Below are 19,454 nucleotides of genomic sequence, written 5' to 3' on the forward strand. Positions count from 1 at the left end.
CTTAAACTATGTATTAAATTCTAAAAACAAATCGAGCAGACATTTACACATAAGCTAAATACCCATACATGATAATATACTATATAGATATTGCGTACATATATGAAAGACTTCATTAGGTTGCATAAAGTTATTTAATTAAGGTTCTATTTAATCTGTAGCTATACTTCATTGCCTTTTCTTTTCTTTCCTTTGAGTTTTACTTTTTTTAAGTTAACAATATTTACAGTTCCGACAGGGCCTTAATCACATCTTAAAAAAAATCGCTTGCTTGCTTACAACATGATATATAGATACACAAATATATATCGTTTATATGACCTAGTAATTATTATAATATATAGATATTTAGCATACTTTTCCTAATTTCGCTGAAAAACGAGCAATTACTTTCACACTTTTTTTTGCATATCTCATTTTGAAATTTTTCTTTTTCAATTAAACATATAAAAAATCGAGGAAGAATCTGAACGATAACACTTGCTGTTGCCTTAAAAACATAAACATTACAACAAACTCGAATATTAAAACTAGACTCTCGCTTGGGTTTCACGTTTGTTTAACCCTCCACCATGCGCTCCATACCCAAGTCACACTGTTCGATGACCAGGCGAGCAATGCGCTTAATCTCACAATAGGGACTCTCATGCTCGATCAGCTCGGTCAGTATTTGTATGCCATTCTCCTGTTCCACCAGCTGACAATATTTATCCGGATAGACCTGCAAAACAGAGATTGTCATGTGATTGTACGTTTCGATGATTCGAATAGATGTATGTCTTACCTGTGTGAGATTGGCCAGTGCCCAGACAGCCCAATGTTGACATTGAGGTGTCTCATAGCAGCGTACCAAACTGAGAATAGGCTCGAAGCTGCGATAGTTGATGTTGCGCTCACTCTTGATATTCCAGCGTTGTATGGCGGCCACCATACGCTCCAGGACATGTTGTCGTGTGGGCGATTTAATGGTCCATGCGTCGGCGCCATCGGAGGCAATGTGTGCCAGCACTCCAGCCGCATTGTAGCTGACCTGGAAGCGCAGATGGTTAGCATTGTCATTGGCTAGTCTTCCACCCTGATGACCCACCTCGATGCCATCGCTCAACGAATCCAACAGACGCGCAAATACCTCAATAAACTCCTGCGTCATTAGCTTGGGACGCAGCCATTTGACCTCGGCTACATTACCCAGCAGTCCCATCATGTTTCTCAAGAGCTCGTCACGATCGGGAAATGTCTGTGGGCAGTATAAAGGCAATAGTATTAAAATTCTACATATCTATATCGAACCATTTGCTCACATTTAAACACTTAAGGAAATACTCCATGCCGCGTCCATCCAGAAATCTCTTACAATTAATAGCAGTCTCATCGGTTACATTCCACATGGTCGACCACGCCACCTCCATCACATCGTCGAACACTGAGCGCGTCAGCCGATCCTTGATCAGCGTCAGCATCGTCTGTAAATTACAATTTCCCCTCAATAATTATGGAATAACTATAGACATATTGTTTGCTACGCTTACGCTGACCACACCCAGCTCCCCCAGAAAGAGCTTCTGCCTGCCATCCACCTGGCAGGCCAATGTGTTGAGCAGATAGATAGCAATGCGCTGGACAAAACCCTCCTGCTCCGTCTTGGACACGCCATGCAGCAGTATCTTGATAAGCCGCTCATATTCAAACAGCTGCGAAACGAAGACAACAAGGTAATTTAAGGATATTCCAGATATTGACTATGGTTTACGCCTTACCACATCGACTGGCATGTGGAATTGTGTCAACGTCAGATAACCATTGCGTAGCATCGTGTCATCCGTCAGATGCATCTCCATGCCATTTAAAAGAGTCCTTATTATGTGGTTGCGCAACAGTGTGCCAAATTTGGAACGATCGCGACCTTTTACAATGTAGAACAGTGTTGCGCTAGCGGAGAATCGAGAGTTTAATGCAAGTTAGACTGTAGATTTATTGTAATACAAGTTTTCTGAGGTTTTTCCCGAATTTTAACTGGTATAACTAATTCCTGCTTTAATTCAGGGTAACTCACCTGCCCGATATTTGCATGTGCTTGAATTTCAAATGTCTATCCATGGCACAGAGCACAACATCCAGCGCTGTGTGTATGTCCTTGCAGTTCTCAAAGCGAAACAGATGATACAGATCATTGAGCACCTAATTAAGGAGAGTTTGCATTTATAATTGATTTTAATTCGGTTATGCTGAGATGTTCTACTCACTCTGGTCAGGAGAACGGGTCTGTCGTGATAATATCGCGCTGCTGTGAGTATCTGCTGCTCGTTGGCATCGCCGGCCACCTCCAGAGCGGGTATATCGTGTCGTTTGCACGCCCAATGCGCCGTGTGGTAAAGTCCGAGAAACTGTAGCGGTCGCTGGGTACGAGATGCAAGTCCGGGTATATCCGTGGGGCCAAAGTGCTGCTCTGTCTTTGTATTGGCATTAGTGGACTCCTTGGTGGCCACGCCATTTCCGGCTAAATTTGTGCCCGAGATATCCAGATGCGTTAGATGGCGCAGGTTGTCCATGAGCATTTCGAGTGTCTGATCGGGCAGGTCATAGGTGCCATGTCCGTTACCCGAGCTCGAGATTGAAATGTCCAGAGTGCAGAGACGTCGCAGACAGCAGATCGCATGCAGCTGATTGGCAATGGGCCACACATTAAACAAAATGAGTGTGTGCAGGTTGGGCAACATGACCAATGCCTCCAGACTGAAGTTGGCCAGCACGCAGGATGTGAGATCCAAATGACTCAGGTCCTGCAAGTGGGCAAACTGCAGTCGATGATGCATGACAACGCCATTGAGCACCAGACGCCGCAAATGTGGGCAGGTCAGCTGAAAGTCCACTGGCTCCTTCTCATTGGGCTCGGCATTCTGCAGCAGATGCGAACTGATGCCCAGCTCCAAGGAGCGTAAGCTATCGCCATAGTGTGCCAGCAGGTGATGTGAATTCACTGTGATCCTATCGCAATACCACATGGACAATGCAAACAGTTTATGACGCATTAGCGTCTCTAGACCTACAAAATAAAGAGAATACAAATTACAAGATATTGGATATTGTCGAGAGCTGGAGACGAACCTAAGCTGCTCAGTGTGCTGTAACGCAGATTCACAATCTTGAGGGAAGTGCGACGAGTGTCGCTAAATAGATTTATAACCCTATCGTCAAGTGGCCGATGGAAGCGCTGATAGTTTTCCAGAAATGCATCGCAGATTTCATTGGTCAGCACAATGCCCGTGTTCAATGTGCGTTGTCCGCTCTCCGTGTAGCCACTGATGATGTCCAGATTGTTGCAGAGCTTCTGATAGGCGATCTCCTTAAGTGTTAGCGGCTCCTCGTCCAGTGATCCATCCTCCATTAGCCGCACTTTGCAGCTCATCTTGTGCGTTGTCTTCTCTCGTGTTGTGCTTGACTCTATGACTGTATATGCTGCCTCCTCCTTTTCCTTCTTCTTCTTTATCTTCCACTTCCCTCAAGCAGTTTCTCTGTTTGTTTGTCCTGGGAACTGTAATGGTATAATAAGGTAATGAGTCAGCTTTGTTTGTACTATGAGACAAAAACTAGAATTTTTGAATTGATCGAATCAAACATTAAATACAGCGACAGCATGATGGAGTTTCTCTCCAATTTTTTTTTCTCGATAATATTGAAAAGCTGCTTCGACATTTATGAATAAAATAGTAGAAGGATTAGTCGATATCAACTCTGCATTTACTATGTAAAATTCAAGATTATTAATCAATAATGGTAACAACAAGCAATGTCTGATAACAAGATAAGATAATGATACAGTGTCAGGATAACATGCTAGACCAGATACCAGGATCGACCAGTTGAAAATCAATTTACTCATTCAAAAATCCGATCTTATCAATTTGGTTTAGTTTGGTATGAAGTGTTGAAATCATTCTACTCGTGATTGTAAATAGCTTATTGTTTTTTGAGGGGTTTTGTTGCTTGAGACAAATTACGTAAGAAGTCGAAACTATTAAGTGTGTGTGTGCGTCTCTTAATGTGTGTGCGTTGGGGGCAAGACGCTGGCTAAGGACAAAGTCTCAGTTGATAGCTGGACCCGTTTAAAGCGTCATCAATAACAATGACAATGAGCTGACAATGCCAAAGTTAAATGGAAATTTCACTAAAGTCAACGGAAGTAACTGTAACCAATTGCTGGAGATATGATATATATATATATATATATATGTATGTATGTAAACGCAAACAATATGAGTGTATTGGTGCGGGGGGAGCTGTGTGAGTGCGTGTGCGACAGACAGACAGTCTGCGCTTATCAAGGCAAGGCCAGCGAGAAATTTGTCGTCAGCTGTGTGGCAAGTGCGAGAGCACACAGAGAGTAGCAGGTATAAAACTAACAATAATGCAAACGTTCATTATGATTTGACATAAACCAAAAGGAGCAGCATTGCTTTTGCAATTTTTTTTCGTTTCCGTTTTATGTGTACCTTTTTTCTCAACAGCTCGCGCGAGTCGCGACTGAGCGACCAGAAGTCGCTGTCGTCGATATTTGTTGCTGCTTCTGCTGCTATTGCTGGCGATGTCTTTGTCACAAATTAATTTCAACTGCTTAAATTTTTGATTAATTGAAGGCGCAGCACGGTTTGGAACGCGTTAACATCCCATGTGCGCGACACAAACACAATTTATTGTTTCTTTTTCGTCTGAAAATTACTTTATTATTCACTTTTTGGCATCATATTTTCTATTTTCTTTAGTGCTGGACCGATTTCTTAATATCGATTTAAATCGATAGTTTTGATAAATCGATTTTGTTAAAAGAGGACTTTAGCTTCAAAATGCATACTTGTGTAATGTCCAGTGCTGCCAACTTCTTAAAGTAAAAACTAGCTGTTTCTGACTGAAGAGCATTCGAAAAATAGCTGAAATGGCGATGCAAAAAAAACATTTGAATTGAGCGCCGTTTTATTTGGTGATACTTTTAATTAGCAGCGAATTGCTTATTAGGAGTAACGTAGTCGCGATTGTGACAATGGATAGCGCTGAGTTAACATAGTATTTTGGTGCTGACAACTGATGCTGTTAAAATATGAAACCTTTCTGTTTCTCGATAAGTTGGTTGAGATTTATAAAAATCGAAATTTAAATACCTCCGGTCATCAAAAAAAAACGAATTCGCGTATATTTTACTTTATGGGAAACTATATTTTATTGTAAGTTTTAAGCGCTGAATTGAAAAAAATGTACAATTTGTTAGTTGTGTGTATGCGACATAAACAAACTCGAATGTGCTGTAAGATCACATGCACTTGCTTAGTTTATACAGATTTGACAATTGCTTTTTGGGATTGTTAAATATCTAAATCACTCAATCAAAATCCAATTGTCCATTAGACGTATTAATAAATGTAATAGATACTGTGTGCTCAATCATAGATTCTGCTCAAATTTACAATCTCTTTCGCTTGTGGCTTGTGACATTGCGCCAAAAGTTAAATAAATAATTGTTTTTTTAAGTTCTACGTAAAAAAGGCTGTTGCTGTCAAATAAAGGTCCAAATCAGTATGCCTAAAGATGCAATCGCAATCCTCATTCTCTTGCTGTCTCTCTATATATCTCTAACCAGACAGATCGCCCTGGTCGAAAAGCGATTGATCATAGAGCTCAGCGACGACGCGTCGTCCGCCAAAGAAACGTCCATGGAGTGCATCCTTGCCACGAATCGCTTCGACGCCCGCAGAGAATTCAACAAAGATTTTAACAATAATCTCGGCTTCGTCATCGTCCTCGTTTTCAGTTTGTTTCTCGTTGAAAATAATAACACGACTGACGGTGCCAAACTTGCTGCATTCCTCTTGAATCTCCTCCTGCAGCGTCTCGTCGACGTCATCGGGTCCGACCATATTCCTCAAAATGATGACACGCGAATCCTGTGGTCGCATTAGTCTTTGCATTACTAACTGTCGTGCACTCTGGCCCTTGATGGACATGTTCTCCTGCTGCTGCAGCGTCTGCACATCTCCTTCGTCCATCAGTTTCTTTTGAAGTTCCTCCTGCTGTTTCTCTTGTGCCTTCTTGATATTCTCCGAAAGATTCGCTGCAGTGGCTGCTGCATTGTTGGCAGCTGCTGATAATACGGCTGGTGCTCCATTACTGGTCTCCACAGCTCCAAGAGGAACAGCTGCGGGAACTGCGGCTGCCAATGCGACAGTTGGCGGTGTTGCAAGGAGCGCAGGTGGCGGCAGTGTGGGTGCAACGCTTTGCAGAGTGGGCAAACCAACTGGCAAGCCCAACAGACTCGGTCCACCAAGGCCAGGTGCCTGGAATATTCCCGGTGGCAACAGTGCCGATGTTGGTGCAGTGGGCACGGCAAGTGCAGGATGCAAGGCAGCTGCTGTCGTCGCTGCTGTGATCACTGGCATCGCGTTTACTTTGGCGGCAATGCCCAATCCGGGTGTATTCTGCGATAGACCTAATACCGCATTGCTGGCAACTGCATCCAGAGCCTGGATCTTTGCTGTGGCTGCGGCGGCGGCTACTGCAGCTGCCGTTGGCATTGTTGAATTTGTTGCGGGACAGGACAGTACATTCGGTGGCGTGATGGATCGCCCAACTCTATGAATTTAGTTAGGAATAAACCACGTTATCATACAGTTAACATTTAATTGCACTCACCTCAAGAGTTGTCCGCCCAAATCAAAGAGATTCATGCTGGCAATGGCTTCGTCCATCGCCTGTTTGTTGGCGTACTCAATGAAGCCGTAGCCCTTGTGCGAATGCACAGATGTTCCCTGCGCCAGCTTGCAGTATAGAATGGGACCAAAGGCCTCAAACACGCTCTTGATGTCATCCTCCGACAGATCGGGATGGATGGAGGCCACGTATATGCGATTGAAGCTCTTGGCCTCCTCCTGCACCTCATCGATGACCTGTTGAGCCTGTGGCATATTGCTCGGCCTGCCCACCTTGATGTTCCTACCGCCCATAAGAGCGCCATTCATTTGCTCCAATGCCAGCTGTGCTCCCTCCGGAATTTCATACTCAACAAAGGCGAATCCCTTGTGCTTTTGTGTTATGGGATCCCACGACATGTTGATCGATTTGATGGGTCCGAATGGGGTAAAAGCGGCGCGTATGGTGTCCTCCTTGAGCTCAAACGAGATGCTGCCCACATATACCCTATAAAAAGAGACAAGTCAAGGGTGAGTAAGTTTCGTATGCATGTAAATGTTAAATTCAAAATGCGCTCAGATCTTATCAGCCAAGTTGCACAGACAACGACAACTAACCAAACCGACTCCAATAACGCGGAGCAGCGGCAAGGATGTGACATTATTCACTTTACTTTTAGTATGTTTTGCATCACAACGCAGCAGGAGATTGATGTGATAGATTGACTTAGAAATTACCTGCACATTAGGGCGAGTGCCTGTTGACGCTGGACTTGGGTCCGTTGGGTGGCCAACTGTTGCTGCTGATGGGCAAGTGTTTGTTTCATGAGAACCATCTTGATGCTCTGCTCCATTGCATACTTCTTGGCCTTGCTGACGAGATCATGCTGCTCGGATGTTAGCTTGGGCAATGCACCGCCCAAAAGTCCAAGCAATGCGGATCGTGTGCCAGGTCCAAATTTCACATCGCCCGTCTGTTTCAGATCATACAGTGGCTGCGAAAGGTATGGAATTTTCGAGTCCGCTGACTTGCCTAGAATTGGGAAGACAGATTAGTGCATCTCATATGATTTGACACGTTTTTGGATGGGTTCATCATCAAATCGATCAAGTAGACAATTGATCGTTTAAGCAATTTTTGGGTTGAATACGACTTGTTTTCTTTTTCTTTTAAGTTTGATTTGGTTTTGGATTTGGTATTTGGTTTGATTTCATTTTTGGTTTGTTTTCATTAGTTTTACGTCGACTCCAAAGGCAACTCGAGGCAACAATTGAGAGCCCACTCATATGTAGGGCAGGGCACAATTAGCCATGGTAATAAGTGCATTTGAAGCGACTAAAACAAAAACCGTTGCCTGCAAGAAAGATAAAGACAAAAAGGAAAAAATAGAAAAAAAAAATCATTAATCAGAAAAAGATTGCTGGCCGACGAACAAGTACATTATTGTTTTTGGTATCAGTATCTGTGTGTTTGTGTGTTCCGGAGAAGATCTGGAACTGCTTGTACGGGTTAATTGCCAATTGCCAACTTGGCAGATGATTCAGTCACTGAGATCGAGAGGCTACAACACAATGACAATTAAAAGCTATCGATGTTACTCTCTCAAATACAGCATTTAAATCGTCATTAGCTTCGCGGTTCTTTTTTCTTGATTCACGAATATGATTTCGATTTGATATATATATAATATTTAGTATACAATTATTTGTATTGTCTGACTCTGACTGCAAGGCATTTGATAATTCATTCTCGTTAAGGCTGGAAAAAGGCAAGAATAAAAAGAAAGCACCCATAAAAATAAATCATAAATATTCCTATTTTGTTATAGTATATGTAGTTAAGATTTCAAATACGTATTTTTGTTGTGCTAGTAAAATAGTTAAGAGTACGACTGTGTGTGTGTGTGTGTGTTTGTTGTTTATAGACATAAAATGCAGTTAACGAGTATTTCAATCGAATTCATTTAAAGCTCTTCCAACGGACATCCAGTCGGCAAATCGTCGCCGCACAAATCGAAACCAAAGAAGAAATTACCCATGAACTGTGCACACCGAAGCAGTCCCCAACATATTCCAAAAATACATCAAATAAGCTATCCAATTCATTAAATAATTATGGAGAGATAGATATGATTTATTGGGGGGTTAAAAGCGATGTGCACAGTTCCTGTAAAAATGTATTGTAAAAATAGAAATTATAAGCGACCTTATGTGCGTTTGTTTCGATACGGTTTTCCATGAGTTGGGGGCGTGGTATATTGACTTGAAGGGTCACACATTACATTGCTCAGTGATAAAAAAGAGAAAAATAAAAAGAAAACAAGACGCTGAAACGATAATAAGAGCAACAATATGTTTTAAGTTGGTTAAGTTTTCCGCCGTACCTTAATCATTGTTCATGTTGTGTGTGTATATTTCTCATAAATCTACTACTTTGTGTATATCATTAATTTTGTATAATTCGTATGTTTCAGGCTGTAAATGCTAACTGAATAATACTATAACTACACATGATGAAATCGTTTAGATCAGAGTGTCTCACATATTTTATCTAATTTTAAGAGTATATTTAAAAGAAATATGTCTATCGGACAACAGTTCGGATCACATGTGATTAGGGTTTTTGATCTGATCAAGCTACAATTAGGTGTTGATGAAATCATTATAATATCAGGACTTTTATGGCATTTTTTGTTGGATCAGTCCAAGGCATTGGCGCAGCACATATGACGAGGATACGACGACGATGACCCATCTCGGGGCGGGGCGGGATGTTGTTAGAAGCGAGATATATAGATATGTACATGTCGTTGATCTCTCTTGGTTGATTGGTAGCTAGCAGTAGCAGTAGTAGTAGTAGTAGTGGTAATAGTTAACTCTAAAGTTGGCATCTCTTGATCGATGTCGATCAACCAAGTCGTTTTGGGCGGAACAAACATAAAGAAAAAACGCTTACAAAATAAATATTCATACGTATATATATATATATAAAGAGAATATAGAAGAAAGAGAGATAAAGAGAGAGAGAGAGAGAGAATAGTTATATGCTTTTTGGATTAGTTAGCGCTGCGTTGCGGTTCAGTGTTGATGCGGCGAGGATTCACTGATATATTTGGATATTGTGATATTGATACATACACTCTGGCTGAGACCCTAGTTACAATAGGTATTCTTGATTCGTTATTGTTATTGAATTGATCAAGCCAAATGCTTCGAGTTTTGTAGATCTTATGTGTAAGTATAAATTATATGATATCAAAATATAGTTTGGTTATTTTATTTTGGTATTTCGTATGGACACTTTTTGAGTCGAGTCGCAATTTGTTTTGGGATCTCGCGTGTGGATTGACTGACTTGACATGTTTCGATACTGTTTCGTATTGGTTATCGTTTTCGTATTCGTATTCGTTATTGTTTGACTCTCACCTCACCTCACTTGAGATCATCGTGCGATTATGAAGTCTGCAATTACTTAAGCAGAACAAAAAGAAAAACCGATTATTTAATAGCGTCTGTGCTGGCCCTTAAAATGCAACGAAGTAGAAGTAGTTCAAAAGAGACATGTGTATGCAATGTTTATGTTTACAGAGATTTAAAAAAAAAAAAAAACAAACAAATAACAACAACAATAATAATGATATATTTGTATATATATATATTTTTTTTTCTTTTGTTTGATTTGTTGCCTTGCGATTCTTTCTTTAACCTACATAGTACATATCTTTTATTTTGTTTTTTTTTTATAAACTTACATATATATAAATATATACTTGAATCGTTTATCATTCAAACATACATACAATGTACATTACTTATATGCATATTAGAAAAAAGTCCCCGATCAAACAAAACACTTACCCGAGTCAGAACGCGATCGTTTTGTCGCTGGCATCTCGTTAATATCGCGCTGGTCGTCCGAACGTGGCGATCTGGAGGCTCTGTCGTTGCTGCCCTGTAAAAATGGATATCGAAGGTCACCGGGTTAGTACGTACTACGTAGTGCAACGCAACAAAGCGGGAGTTTCTTCGGGGTGGTTAATGCGTATAGATACACACGGATTCGTATTTTAATGATGCCAAGCTCACGATGCAATTTTCACAAAGTGCTATCAAATAACGTTTTTTTTTTACATGTGCATCGCATCCAAGTTCAATTCGCAGTTCAACGAACATTAATTTCAAGAGAAAATGCAAAAAATTTGTTGAGCACGCGTTTAGATTGCAGTATGTCATAGACCACGCCAAATACAAAACACCACAGCAGGCCAAATAAAGGCAGGAAATGCTACTTTTACTAAATTAAACGTACCATCGTCTCTGCTCGGTTAAAATAATCTTAGTTCCGTATATTTAGCTTAGATATTTTGTTGAATTAAAAAGTAAAACTTTTGCGAAAAATTCGTGTGACGTCAAGAAAAATGGATACGAGCGAAAAGTACTTGCGTTGGTATCGATATATGTGTATTACCGCTTGGAATCGATACTCTTAAAAAGTGTTGGTAAACGGCGAGCAATTAAAATAAAACATTGAACATAATAAACAAGTTGGCAGCTCTGCTACTACATTTGTAAATTAGCTGTTCCGTCCCTGCAAAAATTTAAAAAATTCTAGCTAAAAAATAAATAAAATTTGAAAAAAAGTTGTGAATACCTTTTTTCGAAAATGATTTTATTTTTTAAGTAAAAAAATTAAGCCAGATTTAAAATTTTTACAGAATAGGCAGCCCTCGGTTTAAGAACGGGCCAAAAAGCAACGGCACTTTTTAAAAACACGACGAACAATTAATTGGATCCAAATTAAGCAACAAAATAAAGAACAGTTCGCTCATTAATTTTAAAGAGCAACAACCCTTTTTTGTCCATTCACACTCATGTTGTGACCACACTTATGTTGTGAGTCGTCGAACGGAAAATTTAACAGTTGGGGACGGACGTGACTACGCGCGTTCTGCAGATCAGCTGTAGGATGCACTGCTGTTGCAATAACAATTGAAGGTGGTGGTAAATAACATTCAGTGAAAGAAAAACCGTCTCAATTAAATTGTGCTAACAAATTCATTTTATTATTTAAACTGCAAGGTACGTTCTCTTTATTATTCAACCAGTGTGTCTTAGATCTAAAACTAAAAATCTAATTTACACCTATTTACAAATTTCATTCGCTCTAGCTTTTGTTTTATGCGTTTCTTTTTTTTCCCGGAAAACAAAAAAAAATTAATTTTAAGTACAAAGGCAATTTTGGTGCGAACTAGTTGTAGTTGTAGGGCTTGGCAGTGTCATATGTCATGACGTATTTAATGTTGAACAAAAAGGAGCAGTTAAAATATATATTATTCAAGCATTTGTATATATACAAAATCAGTTACAAATTAAAGGAACTATGTGAACAGATATACATAGATTTTAACAGCGATTTAATTGTTATATTTTTATACAATTCATTTTAAACTATTTACAACAGTTCAACCGATTTATGAATCACAATTTCGGCCTTTATTGCGCATTAGGCGATCATTCATGGATTTATCTGTGTATGTATGGGTTTTATGTATCTAAATTTGTATGTACCTATGTAAGTGTTTTAAAGCTAACGTCAGTCGTATGACATTTCTTTGAATTTCATAACTTTCATTGCCAAATGCCGTAACAATATACATTTTAAGCGTCTACATGAATGATATAAAAACAACCCGTCAAATGAAAATTGTTATCCGGCTTTAAAAATTCTTGAAATAAATTAATGAGACCAGACTAATCAAAAGATTGATAAGTACACTGTTGCATTAAGTATGTGTGTGTGTCCTTCTCTTTCTCTCAGCTTGTTTGTGTGTGTGTGTGTGTTTGTGTTTGTGTGAGTGTGTGTGTATGAATTCTTCTATAACTTTTGTTTGAGCTTTGGTAAAGCACCTGATCAACGAGCCGGGGCGGCAGCAGCTTTTAAAGCTCGCATACCTCCTATCCATGCTCGACAATGACGGGTATTCATAATAGGCAGGTGCCTAGGACATGAGATCATCATCCACATTATGTATAAGTATCTTTTTATCCTCCTTTTTATCCTTTGACGCTTTTTTATCCCTCGCTGAGAATGTTTGCTCCACCAGTTTTGGATCAAAGCATGGCTATAGTAAATAGAAGTTTTAATTAGCTTTTTTTTTAACAGACTCATAATGAATGCAAATCGACCAACCGTTTCACAGATATTCATGTTGCAGCAGTTCTCAATCGTGATCTCGCACTGCTCGGTGGCTAGTGGGCGGTTCGTTAGGGGCGTGTCGCTGGAAGAATTGTGTCGCGCCTGTTTGCGAACCACAAAGGTCTTCTTGATGTGGGGTCGCTTCGGTTTGTACAGCAGGCGAAGCCCATGAACAATCAATGCCACCAGCGATAAACTCGCCACGATTCCGCCAACCAGCACAATGATCACATTGCTCGTATAGGCACGGGGGGAGCCACAAAGTGGAGCAGGACGCTGGTATACGGCTATACTTGTGCCATTGCTGTTCATTTCCTCGCAGCTATTGGTAGAAAGAAAGCGTTTTTGCAAAAGCTTACAAGAGAACAAGTCGAGTCTCCGACTATAAGATACCCGCACTCAATTTAAATATATTGATTGTATCGATTCATTTTAAACTCCTTTTGACTTGTTAACTTTAAGCACCCATAACTTCCTGTACATTTAATTTAACTATATAAACTCGACTATTGTTGATGTTCAAGAATATATAGACACTAAAGGTTCTTCCTCAAAAACAATATACCCGTGTTCTCTTTGTGTAAAGGGTATAATAATGCCAAGTTACTCACATATTATAACAATTTTCGGGTACTTCAGTCTCCGGCTGTTGTCTCAACAGTTGACAGTAGCCGATGCAGCTCTCCGTTGTATTGAATTCACAGCGTGATCCACTGAAATCCTTATGGCACTCACAGCCCATATCTCCGCTATCCTTGTCCAGCGTGCAGTGGCCATTATTGAGGCAATAGCCGTTGCACTTGTAGTACTCGCAGCGTTCACCATAAAAGTCCGGCTGGCAATAGCATTTAGGGAATCCCATCTGAGAGATTTCGCAGGTGCCATGCACACAGAAATTGTGGCACTCGGAAATCTCACAACGGGCTCCCTTGAATCCCAACGGGCAGATGCAAAATTTACGATTCTTCTCGAAACTGCCACCATTAAGACAATGCTCCTTTTCCAATTTATCCTCCTCGTCAGAGATTTGATTACGTGCCCTGTTCATATTTAAGTCCAGGCGCTGTTTAATCTTCTTAACGACGCCCGTGCAGTGCTCATCCTTCTGGAGTCGCTGATAGAATCCCGTGCGGGCAACAATGCCATATATATCCTCTTTCCAGATGGCCAGCTTTTTGATTGCGGGCTGAGGCTGTGTATCATCAAGGATCTGTGTGGTATTCGAAGTTGATGTGTAGCTTGGCTTGGGATAACTATAGACTGCTTTGTCCGACTTGTCTGTCCAGTAGATGTCGTTGTCGTTAATTGCCAACTGAATGGGTTCCTGGTGTTTATCCTTAACTACCAACTGACGATCACTGCCATCGAGACGTGAACTTTCCACGGCAAAGAAGATGCCATTCTTGTCGTCGATCCAGAAAAGGCGATCCGTTAGCTGATCCACCACAATGCCACGTGGCATATCAATATCATCCTTAACGATTTTCACACGCCCCGTGCCATCCAATCCGATGCGCTCCACGCTGGCATTATTGACCTTGCAGTTAGTCCAGTACAACTGGCGTCGGCAAATGTCCACAGCAACTCCATCGGGACGTCCTCCCTCCGCACTGAGATCCACCAGCACCATGGGCGGATCCGTGTACATCGTATCGATGCTGGCGAAAAAGATCTTGTGTTGATCCATGTCAGCCCAGAAAAGATTACGGTTCAGTGGATCGTAGGCTAATCCGGCTACCGATTCGTTGCCCGTACGCTGCACAGCCTGTTCCACGATGTGAGAGGCAGCCCTTGGATCACGTCTCAGCGAGAAGATGCTGCCATTCTGATGCTGTTGATCGTTGAAGTAGATCATCTCCTCGGCCTCATCGAATGCCAATGCCGATAGCTCATCATATTCGTGGGCTGCCGAGGCAACTGTCAGCATGTTCCTGTCCAGGAACAGGATCTTGCTCTTCAGCGTTACAGCAAAATCTGAAAAGAAAAAGTGCAATGGTTGCATAAGCCACTTGTGATAACTGACAATCGATAGATAAGATATGAGCTAAGATGTGCGAACAGTGTTATCATTTTCTATTTGAAACACTTTTAAAAAATAAACACTGATTTACCACCAATCTTTTTTTAAATTAACGTTTTACGTTTAGGAACTTAATTGACTTAATGCAATTAATTTTATTAAGTTTTTATTTAATTATTTATTATATACGAACATTCTTCCTATTTTCTGCAGAATTCGATGTTTTTCGTAAACATTTAATTATACTTAAAACGATAGGATTATTAGCTGACTCCTGTTATCTTCAAAGTTAATATATATTCATAGAAAAATCGGACCATATAGTATTGATAAAAAACGTACATGAAGAAAAAAGAAATGTAGTGAAAAACCGCGCCAAAACGACAACACTGTGTGCGAGAGTGGAAGATAGAAAAAAGAATTGAATTCAAAATTAAGTTCAATCAGCGTTCAATTGAGTTACCCTGCATCTTCTCCTTTATTAAGGTTTTCTTTAAAAAACCAAAATCGTATCACAATTTGCGAATGCCACTGCTTTCAGAATTCATTTATAATATAAATATCATTCAATTACGCGATAACTTTAGTTATTTATAAGTAATCAATATATTATTGACAATCTGTTGCACAATTCTTTCGACCTAAAAAATATTTACAATTTCTAGAGTCTGGCTGATAAGATGGGTCTGAACTGGGGTCGCCTGGGAAAACCCCAAGTGAAAATTATCAGAAATAAAGGTTAAGAGTTAAGACGTAATTTGAATTAAGGAAAAATAATACGCAGCCACGCATTAATCTATATACTTGTGTGTATCCCCAGGTACGAGTCGGACCTGCTATAATCAATTATTGAAAGCAGATTTTTTCGATCATCGTTGTCGAACCGGTTGGCAAAAGGGAATTCTAATTTTGGCCAATACACGCATGACAGCTGTTAATTTGGCACTTAATGGAATTCATTATGATTAACAAAAAATATAAAACAAATAAAGCAATCAGCATTCCTGACGGCACGGAAATTGTAGTTGAACTACCTGACGGAACAACAAGTGAACTGGACGGATCAGCAGTTCCGTAACGGATATAGAACCCAAGGCTGTATCTGGCTTTCACTTTCTCCCCTATACATTCGCAATATCATAGGTTTAGCGACAACTATTGATCAAGTGACAAACTATAGGCGATTCCAATCAATCAAAAAATTCTTCTATTCGGCCATTGGCTCTAATGCTGGAGTCCAAATTTTGTGGGTCACTGTCGTGTGCAAAGCATCGCGTGGCCAACTTGCCGGGCAGGTTAATATATAGATAAAAATATGGCAACTTCACAAAAATACATGCATATAGATGTGGTAATTCATTAGCTTGTATGTTTGTTTATTTTATGGCTTTAAACGTTAGTGGCTAATTGTTTATTGTAAAAAAACAAACTACAAAAAAAAAAAAAAAAAACGTATTGGCGAACCTTTCCAACGCTCAGGCCTGGTGAGGGTCTTAAGCCAAACATACGCTATTAACCTTCGCTCTTGGGGCTTGAGGTCAACGATTTATCGATGCAGAAAATGTTGAATTAATAATACGCGAGGTTCATTTTATAGAACACTCGAATATTGCAAGTTTTACATATTTTATAAGTTCAATTAAGAGTGTTTTATCAAAGCAAACTATGGATTATTCTCAATAAAATCGAATGACGGATAAGCATTATTCTGATTCATTTACTTAAAATTATGGAGGACTAACAAATAATAATGTCAAAATTGAATGTGCAACTTTTGATGTTTTTGCGTCGCAAGATTTGAGAATGTGAATTTTGAGGGATTTGACCATTAATTCAGTGATGAATGACATTGACCTTCAGGTCCTTTAGATAAGGCTCAACTTGAACTCTGCCAGCTTTCTATTTATTTGTTTTGAAATTCATATACCATAGACTGATCTCCAAGCGCCAATTTCTTTATCAATACATATTTGAATGGAATTTGAGTTATAAGATAACGTTTTCAAGTGTAAAATATATTTTACAAATCTAATGCTGATAATGATAGGGAATTTGATAACCGATGAAGCCCTTTACAAAGCATTCTTCAGTTAAGCAATTGAGTGGTTGATTTTAAAGATTTTAAAAGTCAATAGGGCGATTTGATAGTCATCAAGATCTTATCTATACCTAATACATATTTAATTGGAATATCTTAGCATATTGAATACCTTTTTAAAATTCTTCTGCTTCTTTAGTTGCATTGATCTTACTGAATGAATTAAAACGAGTTAGAAAATGTAATTATTTATCTAATTCAATAAACAATTTTTTCCCGACTTTTTTTTTTATCAATTTCAGACTGGCAACATGTGGTTTGGATTATATCTATTACTTCAGAGCGGTTTAACACGTGGAAATTGGAATTCGTAATGGGAAATTCGGTGTCGGAGCTGTAATTGGAATATACAATATGGACATGCATTTATGTATATGTTTCAAGACTGGTTTTAAATTCTACGAATTCAGTACAAACCGAAGAAAAAGAAACTGTAAATTTACGCGTAGTCGGCGAATTTCGAGTTGGATAAAAATGTGAGCTCGAGGTAAACAAATTGTCATGGAGTTTTTTGGAAAGCGAAGCTGAGTGAAACACGAAACTGTGAAATATTAAGAAGAGAAAAACAATCAAGTCAGCGAAAATCGGCATATAAATGGCATACGTGACAATAGAGCAAGTGTTCATGGCGGTCTCTCTCTCCCTCAATCCCTCAAGCATTGCCGGTTTTGCTTTGCACACTGCACAGAAAGAGAGAAAAGGCCGATTGGGGTGAAAGTGCGCGTAAATGTTAATTGTTGATTGGAAAAACTAACCAGACACATATTGAATGGCAGAGAGCCAATAACAGATTTCTGTTCTATGTTATGAAATTCATAAAGTGTGCTGCGGTATTGGAATTGATAAACACCATTCGCATTGATAACAGAAATGCGAAACAAGCGCAAAATGAACATAATCAAATGAAATGAAATGGAATAATCAGCTGATAGACGACGCTCACGTAAACACGACACGTTGAAACGCACGACATGGCCAAAAATATTCACACAGACACACGCATACACTTACAAACATACGTATTTACTCAGTAGAATGAATGCTTTGCGCTTTGCAATAAATAAATGTCAACCTACAAACGATTACATAAGCAAGCATAAAAAAAAAGAGCAAGCACTGTCTGCCAATTCGAATGCATCTATTGACATCTGTTACCGAGTAATGTGACCAAGCGTTGCCATTAAGATTGAATAAGTTTCTAAATATGTTGCTAATTTTCGCACTAATTGTATAATCTCGTTGTAGCTGTTGGATGTTGGTTTAATGGAAACACTTACCCCATCCAATTGGAGATGCATGTATTGGAGCGAATATGCTGACTGTTGTTATCAGGACAGCTAGAACAATTTGTGGCGATGAATACAAAATCATATTATGTTTTGTAACTCTGTTGCACAACTCAAATTTACTGCAAAAGGATTTCTTTAAATGTTGCCAACTGCAAAATTAAATTGAAGTCGGAGTCACGGTGTGTTGCAGTTGAGCGGGAAGCATGTGGTGCTATTCTTACGTGAACAAGCACGGAGTTTTATTAAGTTCGGCCGACCCAAGAAACCATACGACCGAATCACTAATCAAGTACTGAAAGTTGGAACATTTTTATGTGTTCAGCATTGCTGCCAATTTGTTTTTTTTGTCGCAACAGAAAACGGGTTGGCAGGCCATTTTCAAATTCTTATCAATTTTCAAAAAGTATTAAAAATTGCAATTTTTATAATTTTAAAGCTAGAATTTCGAAAAATTTTGCAGAGATTTTGTGAGATTTTGTCGATTTTCTAATATTTATTGTAGAATTAAATTACACAACTTCTTCACCCGAGGGGTGTCAAGCTTTAATTCTTTATAAAAATGATCACCTTCATTTTATCTAATTTCGAATTTTAAATTTTTCTTAAAAACTTAAATTGATTTCTAAATTATTGCTAAACGAAGTTCACATTTGAATTGCGCGCCGTCTTACCGGAAACAAGTGCTGTACAACGTTCCGAGAGAAGCTGCTCAGCTGCTCCAACACCGACGACCAAAATGCCAGCACTGATAAAAATTGTAAATTTAAAATTCTAAGAAAAATATAAAAAAAATCGAGAAAATTTTAACAAAAATTTAATAAATTCTTGCAAAAACAAATAAATTTAAAGGTACCCGAATACCTTTTTCTGAAAATTAACCTATTTTTTTAAATAAAAAAAATCAAACCAGATCGCAAATTTTTACGGGATGGCAACCCTCGGCTTAAGTATGCCTCAACTGCGAGTCCAATTTTAACGATTTCTTTTAAAAATAATTTGAACGATTAACGCAATGTACAAACATGCGTTGAAGGGAGGTATTCGAACAGCAAGGCAGGCCTGGAAATTTAGAAACGGTGATTACAAACATATTCACTCATAGAATAGTTTTAAAAGCAATCAAATTTGGCTGCATAACAAACACTTCTGTAAGTGCGCCGATCAGCTGTTGTGGCCC

At 39.3% G+C, this 19,454-nt stretch overlaps 3 protein-coding genes and 1 long non-coding RNA gene across 7 annotated transcripts; 1 reads left to right on the forward strand and 3 right to left on the reverse strand.

The window, feature by feature from the left end:
- Window positions 1-115: 115 nt before the first annotated feature.
- On the reverse strand, window positions 116-4,812 carry LOC117789030 (protein zer-1 homolog). 3 transcript variants are annotated; one of them, XM_034628016.1, is made up of 9 exons: window positions 4,491-4,812; window positions 3,106-3,532; window positions 2,244-3,043; window positions 2,054-2,178; window positions 1,758-1,929; window positions 1,530-1,691; window positions 1,302-1,463; window positions 785-1,237; window positions 116-721 (listed from the first exon to the last, which is right to left on the reverse strand). In XM_034628016.1, exons 2-9 carry the CDS (start codon window positions 3,404-3,406, stop codon window positions 560-562), a joined length of 2,337 nt encoding a protein of 778 aa, XP_034483907.1. In that variant the 5' UTR covers window positions 3,407-3,532; window positions 4,491-4,812; the 3' UTR covers window positions 116-559. The 3 variants fall into 3 exon arrangements, with proteins under 3 accessions (XP_034483907.1, XP_034483908.1, XP_034483906.1); XM_034628017.1 differs by lacking the exon at window positions 4,491-4,812 and having other exon boundaries at window positions 785-1,030; window positions 1,088-1,237; window positions 3,106-3,666; XM_034628015.1 differs by lacking the exon at window positions 4,491-4,812 and having other exon boundaries at window positions 3,106-3,666.
- Window positions 4,813-5,183: 371 nt separating this feature from the next.
- Window positions 5,184-11,133, reverse strand: LOC117789031 (poly(U)-binding-splicing factor half pint). 2 transcript variants are annotated; one of them, XM_034628018.1, is made up of 5 exons: window positions 10,984-11,133; window positions 10,533-10,626; window positions 7,413-7,707; window positions 6,679-7,182; window positions 5,184-6,618 (listed from the first exon to the last, which is right to left on the reverse strand). In XM_034628018.1, exons 1-5 carry the CDS (start codon window positions 10,984-10,986, stop codon window positions 5,622-5,624), a joined length of 1,893 nt encoding a protein of 630 aa, XP_034483909.1. In that variant the 5' UTR covers window positions 10,987-11,133; the 3' UTR covers window positions 5,184-5,621. The 2 variants fall into 2 exon arrangements, with proteins under 2 accessions (XP_034483909.1, XP_034483910.1); XM_034628019.1 differs by lacking the exon at window positions 10,984-11,133 and having other exon boundaries at window positions 7,413-9,001.
- A 577-nt stretch (window positions 11,134-11,710) lies between these two features.
- LOC117786329 (protein cueball) lies at window positions 11,711-18,584 on the reverse strand. Its single transcript, XM_034624522.1, has 4 exons — window positions 18,266-18,584; window positions 13,482-14,844; window positions 12,865-13,192; window positions 11,711-12,796 (listed from the first exon to the last, which is right to left on the reverse strand). Exons 1-4 carry the CDS (start codon window positions 18,357-18,359, stop codon window positions 12,674-12,676), a joined length of 1,908 nt encoding a protein of 635 aa, XP_034480413.1. The 5' UTR covers window positions 18,360-18,584; the 3' UTR covers window positions 11,711-12,673.
- LOC117786331 lies at window positions 17,046-17,970 on the forward strand. Its single transcript, XR_004617625.1, has 2 exons — window positions 17,046-17,169; window positions 17,231-17,970. It is a non-coding gene; the product is annotated as an uncharacterized LOC117786331 (long non-coding RNA).
- Window positions 18,585-19,454: the final 870 nt, after the last annotated feature.

Source organism: Drosophila innubila, assembly GCF_004354385.1.
Source record: "Drosophila innubila isolate TH190305 chromosome 3L unlocalized genomic scaffold, UK_Dinn_1.0 0_D_3L, whole genome shotgun sequence".
Classification (NCBI taxonomy): Eukaryota; Metazoa; Arthropoda; class Insecta; order Diptera; family Drosophilidae; genus Drosophila; species Drosophila innubila.

What these genes read in the sequence shown, in the direction of transcription:
- LOC117789030 (XM_034628016.1), bottom strand. Translation starts at nt 3,406, where the DNA reads ATGAGCTGCAAAGTGCGGCTAATGGAGGATGGATCACTGGACGAGGAG. An exon ending in CAGCACACTGAGCAGCTTAG is followed by an intron (nt 3,044 to 3,105) that starts GTTCGTCTCCAG and finishes TTTATTTTGTAG; the next exon opens with GTCTAGAGACGCTAATGCGT. An exon ending in ATTTCCTTAAGTGTTTAAAT is followed by an intron (nt 1,238 to 1,301) that starts GTGAGCAAATGG and finishes TACTGCCCACAG; the next exon opens with ACATTTCCCGATCGTGACGA.
- LOC117789031 (XM_034628018.1), bottom strand. An exon ending in GCACTCGCCCTAATGTGCAG is followed by an intron (nt 7,183 to 7,412) that starts GTAATTTCTAAG and finishes CTCTTTTTATAG; the next exon opens with GGTATATGTGGGCAGCATCT. An exon ending in TTGGGCGGACAACTCTTGAG is followed by an intron (nt 6,619 to 6,678) that starts GTGAGTGCAATT and finishes CTAAATTCATAG; the next exon opens with AGTTGGGCGATCCATCACGC.
- LOC117786329 (XM_034624522.1), bottom strand. Translation starts at nt 18,359, where the DNA reads ATGATTTTGTATTCATCGCCACAAATTGTTCTAGCTGTCCTGATAACA. An exon ending in TGCATCTCCAATTGGATGGG is followed by an intron (nt 14,845 to 18,265) that starts GTAAGTGTTTCC and finishes TTTTCTTTTCAG; the next exon opens with ATTTTGCTGTAACGCTGAAG. An exon ending in CCCGAAAATTGTTATAATAT is followed by an intron (nt 13,193 to 13,481) that starts GTGAGTAACTTG and finishes TTCTACCAATAG; the next exon opens with CTGCGAGGAAATGAACAGCA.